This window comes from Anas acuta, chromosome 29 (assembly GCF_963932015.1).
Source record: "Anas acuta chromosome 29, bAnaAcu1.1, whole genome shotgun sequence".
Lineage (NCBI taxonomy): Eukaryota > Metazoa > Chordata > Aves > Anseriformes > Anatidae > Anas > Anas acuta.
The window spans coordinates 1,098,574-1,108,862 of NC_089007.1; the positions used below are offsets into that span (position 1 = coordinate 1,098,574).

General features: G+C 49.0%; 1 protein-coding gene across 1 annotated transcript; it reads left to right on the forward strand.

Annotated features, from left to right (window-relative positions):
* The first annotated feature begins 3,874 nt into the window (after positions 1-3,874).
* On the forward strand, positions 3,875-4,837 carry LOC137845828 (olfactory receptor 14C36-like). The gene has a single exon (XM_068663309.1). The coding sequence runs from the start codon at positions 3,893-3,895 to the stop codon at positions 4,835-4,837; it is 945 nt and encodes a 314-aa protein (XP_068519410.1). The 5' UTR covers positions 3,875-3,892.
* Positions 4,838-10,289: the final 5,452 nt, after the last annotated feature.

Here is a 10,289-nt window from a genome sequence, read left to right on the forward strand (position 1 = left end):
TTAGGTTAGAGGTTGGACTCGATGATCTTGAGGTCTCTTCCAACCTAGAAATTCTGTGATTCTGTGATTCTGTGATCCCTTTCCCAGGGTAAGCTAGAAGGTATGGGAAAACATTTCAGCCATTATCTCAGTGAGCACATTATTACCTGGCTGCTCCAGTTCTCGGAGAAAGGGGCCAATAGCCTGGAATTAGAGGACAAGGAAGCCAAGCAGCCAAAATCCCGATCTAGGGAAGGGGTGACTGACAAAGGGAACTTAATCCTGTCATGCCTGAAGGAAAGGTATCCTTTCAAGAAAGGTCTTGTATGTCAACCAGGAAAGTGGACCAACATGCTGAGGGATATCCAGTACCTGAGGAATTAACAATGCTGAAGGCGATTTGTAGGAACCTAGACAACAAAGAGCTATCCAGAGATCCAGGTGAAGTCAAGTGCACACGACCCATATGACAGAAGTTTGTACAGAGCACACCATCATCATATGCCAGCTCATTGGCAGTAATGACCTGGGAAGACCAAGAGGAACCCACAGTGGATGAATTTGCAACTATGGCATTACAAAGTCTCTCTTCTTCCCTATGGGCCTGCATTTCGTCTTGAGAGAAACTTTCTCATGAGGTGCAAGAACTACAAGAGAATACATCTTCTTCTTCACCTGCACTAACCAATACCTCAACTATCAGGTGTAAGCATCAATAAAATTCATATAGTGGGTGCATACTATGTGTCACCCTGTGGTTTTGACTGTGTGACCATGGAAAGGCCATGAGAAAATGGGGTGCAAAAAATCTACCTCCACACTAGAGGCAAGGAAACATACATGAAGTGCAAGGAAAAAACATTGGCAAAAAGTGGTTCTTCTGAGAAAATTGCTGCTCCAGTTTCTAGCGGCAGTCCTCCCAACAGCATAATTAATACTATGAGCAGGACTGGAGGGACCCAGCCTCCAGCCAGGGGGAGGAAGGGAACAATCAGTGACAAAAGTCCTCAAATCGACTTTGAAGATTATTGGCCTGGCACATCAAACCCAGGCTGAAGTGAGTCCAACTGGGAAGGAGTGGCAAATGCAACCCATTGGGACTGGCCTGGAGGCTCTGTGCAACCTTGGCATAGACTACTTCAGGAGAGAGTACTTCAAAGGTCCACAAGGGTATTGGTGGGCTTATGGCACAGCTGCCTTGGAGACGGAGGACAGGAAACAGTTGTCTACCTTGCCCACTCTCTCACAGGACCCTGCTGCTGTGGAGGTGCTGATGGCCAATGAACGACAGGTGCCAATCGCTACCACAACAGTGCGCCTGAGGCAATATTGCAATAACAGAGACTCCCTGATTCCCATTCATGAGCTGGTTCATTGACTGGAGAGCCAAGGAATGATCAGCAACACTTGCTCACCCTTTAATAGTCTCATATGGACCGTGCAAAATTCTAATGGTGAGTGGAAGATAACATTGGACGTTTGTGGCCTGAATGAAATCACACCACTGCTGAGTGCTGCTGTGCCGGGCATGCTAGAACTTCATTCAGTACAAACTGGAGTCAAAGGCAGCCAAGCGCTATGCCACAATTAATATTGCTAATGCATTTTTCTCCATCCCTCTGGCAGCAGTGTGAAGACCCCACTTTGCTTTCACATGCTAGGTCATCCTGTCCACCTGGAATTGACTGGCCCAGGGCTGGAAACACAGCCCTACCATTTGCCGTGGGCTGATCCAGGCTGCTCTAGAAAAGGGGGAAGCTCCTGAACACCTGCAATCCCTTGATGACATCACTACGTGGGGTAGCACAGCAGAAGAAGTATTTGAGAAAGGGAAGCAAATGTTCCAAATCCTTCTGAAAACTTGTATTGCCCTAAAACAAAGTAAGGTCAAGGGACCTGCATAGGAGATCCTAATGTAGGCTGTCCAGGTTCAGGGAGACCCGTGCTGGGGGAAAGGTTGAGCAGCGGTCAGCGTGTGATGAGCAATTGCGTTGTGCATCACTTCCTTTATACATACAATAATAATAAAAATAAAATTTCTTAGTATTTATTTCATCTTCATATTCATTTCGTTTTCATATTCATTTTCTGTCCTTTTAAACTATCTTTATTTCAACCCATTATCTTTTTTGGGGGGTGGGTGTGAGCTAACATCTGTGTGGCGCTGAGGTGCCTGACAGGTTAAAGCACAACATGTTTGACAACCACACTCCAACAGCACAAATCACACTTAAAAAAAATCAGTCTCTGACATCTACAGAGAGAAGCAGTCAGTAATGACTTCAGTCTGTTTCAAACACCACACCCCAGGAGAGTTTTAAGGAACTGTCATCCCTGAGGCCTTGGGGACACCTCGAGGGAGCACAATGGCACAGAGCAAGCAATCAGGAGTTGGACTCAATGATCCTTAAGGGTTCCTTCCAACTCGGGATATTCTATGATTCTGTGATGCCATGGTTGGGTGCTGTGCTGTTGAGATGGCCAGTCTCCTAGGCTCAAGGGGAGCTCCTGGCAAGCGGGCAGTGGTGCAGAGAGACAGCTCTGCCCAGGAGCAGCTCCTCTGCACAGCGCAGCAGGGCTGGGGGCTCTGAGTGCAGGTGGCACGGGGAGAGGAGAGTGTGTGGCAGGACAGATCTGCGTGCTCTTGACGCCGTGAGTCTCTGGCAGCAGGGCAATGCAGGTGCAGTTGCCTAAGAGGTCTTGTACATCTGGCACATCCGATGGCTGATATAACATATGTTCAGATGGTTCTCTCTGGTTATGCAGTGCTTTAGATAATGACATTATGAGGGGGCGTTTCAAGAGGAAGATCGAGCCTTGATTTACCTGAAGGGTAAGGCTTTTTCTGCCGTCTGTGCTTTCACATTCCTGCTGTGGAGGGGAGCAGGTTTCGTGGTAATGAATTGTCAGATTTGTACAGGAGACTGAAACTCCTGGAGTATTGCACTGAGAAATCAGTCTGTCAGTGATGAAATTTGTAACGTACCTTCCCAAGCCTCGTCTCACAGACAGCACCAACATCACATTGTGGTCCTCTAAGGTTTGGTCTAAGCTGATCTTTAGGAGCTACAAACCTCCTGTCTTTGGGAGGTGTCTGCAGGCCAAAGCAGAGCACAAAGCATTTGCAATGAGCATGAGCTGCCTCCTCTGCAGGCAGAGCTGCAGCACAGGAGGGTCTGCTGAGTGTCCGTCTGTCCCGCCCTGGCCTTGCCTCTCCGGCAGCAGCACGCTGGCATTCCTCCTGGCTTTTCCACCTGGCCATGCTGCTGCTGTTCTTGTTCCCAGGCTGGCTGGGGATGGGGGTTTCACATGCACTTGGAGTGAGCCCTCGGTGTGCTTGGGGAAAGGGGAGTACAGGGTGAGGTGTCTGGAAATGTGTGCTTTGAGACTGGATTCTTCTCTCCAAAGAGGCACCAGCACAGGGCAGTTGACACTATGACTCACAGACAGACTGGATGTGCTCTCTAAAGGACACTGCACTAAGGACAACGTCCCTTTGATGATCCACAAGGTTTACTTAAGTACAGTAGAAATGCTTAGAAATGCCTCATAAATAACCTTCAGGTGTGGTGGGGCAGCTAGAACAAAAGAGATGAAATAGAAATCACCATATGAACTTTACCACTTGCTTTGGGGCAGGGCTGACTCCCGCAAAGCCCACACAGAGTCCGTGCTCTCAGTGAAACACGTAAGCAGCATCAGCCAGAAGTCATGAAAGGAACCTGTCAAAAGTCTGAACGGAAGTGGAGATTTGTTTGGGAGGGATTAAATTAGAAATGTGATGAGTTTTCCTCTGAAATGAGAAATACATGCTTACATGAAAAATTGAAATATTTTTTTCCAAGATAACTCTGTTGTAAACTATCAGTGTTTTTCTGTTCCTTCAGCAGGACCCCATGCCCAGAAACAGCAAATGGCCAACAGCAGCTCTGTGAGTGAGTTCCTCCTGTTGGCGTTCGCAGACACGCGGGAGCTGCAGCTCCTGCACTTCGCGCTCTTCCTGGGCATCTACCTGGCTGCCCTCCTGGGCAACGGCCTCATCCTCACCACTGTAGCCTGTGACCACCGCCTCCACACCCCCATGTACTTCTTCCTCCTCAACCTCGCCCTCCTCGACCTTGGGTCCATCTCCACCACTCTGCCCAAAGCCATGGCCAATGCCCTCTGGGACACCAAGGCCATCTCCTATGAAGGATGTGCTGCACAAATTCTCTTTTCACTCTTCTTTGTTGGAGCAGAGTATTCCCTCCTCACCATCATGGCCTATGACCGCTACGTTGCCATCTGCAAGCCCCTGCACTACGGGAGCCTCCTAGGCAGCAGAGCTTGTGCCCAGATGGCAGCAGCTGCTTGGGGCAGTGGCTTTCTCAATGCTGTCCTGCACACAGCCAGTACATTTTCCCTGCCCCTTTGCCAAGGCAATGCTGTGGACCAGTTCTTCTGTGAAATCCCCCAGATCCTCAAGCTCTCCTGCTCAGATGCATATCTCAGGGAAGCTGGATTAGTTGTATTCAGTGTTTCTGTGCTATTTGGTTGTTCTGTTTTCATTGTTATTTCCTATATTCAGATCTTCAGGGTAGTGCTGAGGGTCCCTTCTGAGCAGGGCCAGCACAAAGCCTTTTCCACATGCCTCCCTCACCTTGCTGTGGTCTCCCTGTTTATCAGCACTGCCATGTTTGCCTACCTGAAGCCCTCCTCCATCTCTTCCCCATACCTGGACCTGGTGGTGGCAGTTCTGTACTCGGTGGTGCCTCCAGCAGTGAACCCTCTCATCTACAGCATGAGAAACCAGGAACTAAGGGATGCAGTGAGGACACTGGTAGAATACACAATCCTTCAGCGTATTCACCTACAATAATATGCCTATAATCAGAAATGCCAGATTTACTCTGAAAAAAATTACATACTTTTTAATTATGTATCTGTACTATTATTTTCTATATATGCTTTTCTGATTTATAAAATATTATTCTTAGCCTCCTACAGGTTAATTATTTTCTGATAGAACACTGCTTCCTGTGTAGATAAACCCAATGAGGAAGCCATCAGAAATTCCTTGATCTCACCTGGCATCTCTTCCCATCTCCTCTAGAGCTGGGGGAGCAGCCGCAGCATGCAGGATGGGCTCAGGGCCAAGAGCCCAGCTGCCACATGGAGGAGCAGCTCTGGTGGCCCTCGGGGCTGCCCTTCACTGCCCACTGGGCTCTGCCTTTCTGCTGCCTTCAGGTTGGGGCTGCTGCTTCCCTGGAGCCATGGCCGTGGCCAGCAGCAGGACGTGGCAATGTTGTGCTCTTCTGTTTGGGTTAGCCCTGAGGTCTCATATACCTTGATGACAGTTCTGTTGTCTCGATGGTGACAGCCCTGTGGCTGCAGGAGGCAGTAGGCAATGTGCAGCTCTGGGTCATAGCTGGCCTCCCTGCTGGCACCACAGTAACAAAAGGGGCTGCTCAAGGCAAACCCATAAGCCTCAACACCTTCTCCAAATGCGTGCTATCAGGAATAGAGTCAAGGGGTTGCTCTTCTGTATTCTGGGGTTCGTCATGGAGTGAAGGATGCAGGCTGAAAGTACTAGGGTGGTCTGTGAGGGACCAAGGGCAGAACCAAGACCGAGAGCCAGATCTGGAGCTGTACTCACCTGTCTTTTGTGCTCTTAGACACTCCCCGTGATCTGGCCAAGCACTTGTGTTTATTTTCCAGCCTTGTGCTTATTTTCAAAAATAAATCAACCCCCCAAAATAATGAATATGCATTACTTAATAGTCTCTGCAGACAGCCTCAGAGAAATTTCTACCCTGTCTTCAAAAGATAATCCCAATATTTATTGCTGAGGACCATGCTACTGAGTACGAGCTGAGGCAATGCTGTGCGGTGGGGAGGGCCAGGAGAAAGACTTGTGTGTTGGCTGTGAGAAACAAGGAATTTCAGGGCTTTAGCAGATGTCTGGGGGTGGAGTAGGAGGACGAGGACTGGGACTGGGCTGAAGAGCCCTGCATGAAGCAGGGCTGATGGAGAAGTGTCCATCTTGCATGTGTGCCTCAGCCTGGGAGAAGGGGCTTGCCCACAGTGAGGGATGGCTAGGCTGTGCTCAGACATGCCCCAGGAGCTGATCCTGCTCTCTTCCTCCCCACCACTCCCCCCACGGGGCAGGCCCTCTGGAAAGACCCCTGAGCCTGGAGATGCACCAACCTGCTGTGGTGAGGTGCCACTACTGCGGGGGAAGAGGGAAGGATTGGAGAGACATGTGGGACCTGTGAGCAAGAGTGGTGTGCGCAGAGCATGTGGGGACATCTGCAGGGTCAGCATGAGCCCAGGAGACAACAGTGAATGGAGCCTAAAGAGCATGAGCCCATCCAAGGTGGACTGACCAGAGTTCAATTGCTTAATCTGGTGTGAGCAGGCAGAGGAGAGCTCTGCTGCCCCAGAGCATGCAGCAGCCCCAGCAAAGGAGTCTGGTGAGTGATTCATTGCAGCCCTGGGGCAATGGCAGTGACCCCATGAGCTGGTTCTGCCTCCCAGCCTAACCAACACAGCCCTGCAGAGTGCCCCCCTGCCCCGGGTACCACAGCCCCCTCTCTCTGCAGAGCAGCACCACCAGCTGGGGCTGGGGCTGGGGCTGGGAGGGCACTTCCCCGAGTGTCTTCTAGGACAGCTTCAGTATAGAATCATAGAATCATAGAATATCCTGAGTTGGAAGGGACCCTTAAGGATCATCAAGTCCAACTCTTGACACCGCACAGGTCTACCCAAAAAGTTCAGTCAATGTGACTAAGTGCACAGTCCAATCTCTTCTTAAATTCAGACAGGCTCGGTGCAGTGACCAGTTCCCTGGGGAGCCTGTTCCAGTGTGCAACCACCCTCTCTGTGAAGAACTTCCTCCTGATGTCAAGCCTAAATTTCCCCTGCCTCAGCTTAACCCCGTTCCCGCGGGTCCTGTCACTGGTGTTAATGGAGAAAAGGTCTCCTGCCTCTCGATACCCCCTTACGAGGAAGTTGTAGACTGCGATGAGGTCTCCCCTCAGCCTCCTCTTCTCCAGGCTGAACAGGCCCAGTGCCCTCAGCCGTTCCTCGTAGGTCTTCCCCTCCAGGCCTTTCACCATCTTCGTAGCCCTCCTCTGGACACTCTCCAACAGTTTCATGTCCTTTTTATACTGTGTTGCCCAGAACTGCACACAGTACTCGAGGTGAGGCCGCACCAGCGCAGAGTAGAGTGGGACAATCACCTCCCTTGACCTACTAGCGATGCCGTGCTTGATGCACCCCAGGACACGGTTGGCCCTCCTGGCTGCCAGGGCACACTACATGGCTTCTGGATGTGAGCGTGATCCTCTCTGCGCGCAAGGAGCTGAGAGACCGCCAACAGGCACGGGGCTGGAACACTGACTGCAAGGTCCCTCCTGCCCTAGCACCTCACTGGACTGGCATGGAACTGGCTCCCATGCAGCAGAGAGGCTGGGAGTTCAGCAGCAGTGCCATGGGTTTCAAGGATCACAACCAGCTTACTTCTATCTGGGCAGGTCCTGGGCCAAAAGGGGGTGATTTTTAGGTGCGGTATTATGAGTTCAGTGGTGCCTCAGAAATTCTAAAGTCCTGTAGGAAGTGAATGGCTGTTAAACGGCCTTTGAAGTGACTTCTTTCTGAAGTAGCCAACAGGTCATCCCTTGACTCCTGTCTGGGATCTGTGCCTTTAGGCTCACATCTGTGAATGTGCCTGAAAGGCAAGCGGAAGTAACTTGCTGTGCATGTAGTTTGTGACATCCGCTCTTTCTAAGTACCTGGTAAGCCCCATAGAGAAAGAGGTCTTGGATAGGTGTTGTCATGTCAGAGGTTTCAGCTTCTGCCTGAAGTCATCCTTCAGGACTGCTTTCAGTTTTCTACACAGAAGTGGCCACTGCCTCCAAGATGCCCAGGCAAAATGAAGCCTACATGAGGGTTTGAAAATAGATTCCCTGGGTGCACAAGATCCATTCTATATACAAAAGTTGGAGGCAGGAAACAAAATTTTGGGGTGGTACAAGAGCTGCTGTACAGGGTGCTCCTACAGCCTTTTCCATCCTGGCTGTCCTGGTTTCAGTTAGAACAGAATTAATTTTCTTCCTAGTAGCTGGTGGAATGCTGTGTTTTGGCTTAGGATGAGAAGAGTGCTGATAACACCCCGATGCTTTAATTGTTGCAGAGCAGTGCTTATACCAAGCCAAGGACATCTCAGCCTTTTGCTCTGTCCTGCCAACGGGCAGGCTGGGGGTGCAGTAAGAGCTGGGAGGGGACAGACCCAGGACAGGCGACCCAAACTAGCCAAAGGGGTATTCCATACCATCTGACGTCATGCTAAACAATATATAGGGGTGGCTAGCCGGGGGGAGGGGGCCGGACTGCTCGGGGTGAGGCTGGGCATTGGTCAGCGAGTGGTGAGCAATTGCATTGTGCATCACTTGTTTGTACATATTATTATTATTTCCCTATTATCACCATTGTATTATTATTGTTATTATTGTTATTATTATTTTGTTATTATTATTTTCCTGTCTTATTAAACTGTCTTTATCTCAACTCACGGGCTTCACTTTCCATTTCTCTCCCCCGTCCCAGAGAGGGAGGGGGGAGGGTGAGCGAATGGCTGCGTGGTGTTTAACTGCCGGCTGGGTTAAACCACGACAGTCTTTTTGGCACCCAACGTGGGGCCCAAAAGGTTGAGATAACGGCAGATCTGACCAGAGTGTGTTAAACTAAAATTGGTGTAAGGATTAGACCTGCTTAATAGTCACTTGTCATAATGCTGATTGCTTTAATCTCAACTCTGCTGCGCCTGTTTTCCAAATTGAGTATTATAGTACATTATTTTCCGTATTTGCTCTCTGTTGTGTTGTTTATCCTCTCCGGGCCCTGGTTTCAGATCATTATGGTACTGTGTGTTGTAGCAATGGCTTATGAGACGATGAAATATGTGGTCATGACTCTAACTTGTTATTTGTATTCAGTAACATCGTCGACTCTGTACTTTGGAAACTGTATCTTGGAAACTATTAGCAATTATACCTATTGTTTTTTTTCCATTAGGGAGTCAATCTGTGGAGGGGAAAGGGGAGGATATTTTTCCTTACTTGCTTACTCTCCCTTTCTCCTTGTGAGGAATGTTTTAACAATTCCAATTCGTGTCCATAAATTCGTGTCCATAAATTCGTGTCCATAAATTCGTGTCCATAAAGAACAATTCTGTTTGAATCCTGTCTGCCTGGGCCCTGCACTGGCAATTTAATTCTTGAACCACAGATGCAGTGTGCCCCAGTCTCCCCCTCATTCCAGTCAGTTTATCACGTCTTCAGAAAACACTCCTTAAATTTATGAACCTGTTTGCTTTTGTTATTCCTGACTTCTAGTTCTAACAGTTACAGTTTTTCTTTTCTGTCTTCTTCGAGATTGATTTAACACTGCTATAGATGTTATGTAGATGACTGTGAATAGCTGGGAAAGAATGTTTTAATTGCTCGTGAGTCGCCAACCTGTTTGGGAGTTTCAGAACAACTGATAATAACCGGTGACTGCTGGTGACTGTTATGGGATCCTTGGTATCTGGCCAGGGGGGCCAAGAGATTAAGAGGAAGAGAAAAGAAGCTGAAGGACGGTTGGGAGACAAGACCTGCGGAGAGTGTACAGAGAGTGTTCCATAAACTCGGAATAGTGCCAAGTAAGTACAAAGGGTGAGAGGAAGACTACGAGCCTTCAGCATGAAAGACCCCTAGAGACCCCCAGAGGAGACTGATGCGCATGCTCCAGTAGGAGGAACTGGACCCCGGAAGCTAATTATAATAATCTACTTTTTTAGAAGTAGTAATGAATATGTATTAGTCTAGGTGCATAAAAATCAGCTGCTTGATGTAACTGGTGTGCGTCCTGGTGGAGCAGAGACTCCCGGTGCACCCAGCGCTGTTTGCTTACCTCTATTCCTTTATATTCTTTTAATAAATCCTATTTTTTTTTATTTAATCCTAATTTGAATCCTGAGCCATTTATAACATCCTTCACCACCCCTGTATCCTCCTGGATCACTCTGCCTTCCTCCTTCACCACCCTCTTATCCCCTGAGCTTGTCACAATAGCTCTCCAAGATATTGAATATTCTTGGGATACTCAGACCACCATAGTCTTGTTGTTCTGCCTCCTGAATGCACTTCAGGTTCTGCTTAAAGTTAAACAATTACTTAGGAAGCTCATCTGGAGATCTGCCCGGAGGCAGTATAGTTGTGGGTGGCAGGGAGTATGGGTGGATATGGGCAGGCATCTAGAGCAGTTGGCACCCCCAGTGTGTTGGAAAT

Coding starts and splice junctions, on each gene's coding strand:
- LOC137845828 (XM_068663309.1), top strand. CDS start 3,893: ATGGCCAACAGCAGCTCTGTGAGTGAGTTCCTCCTGTTGGCGTTCGCA.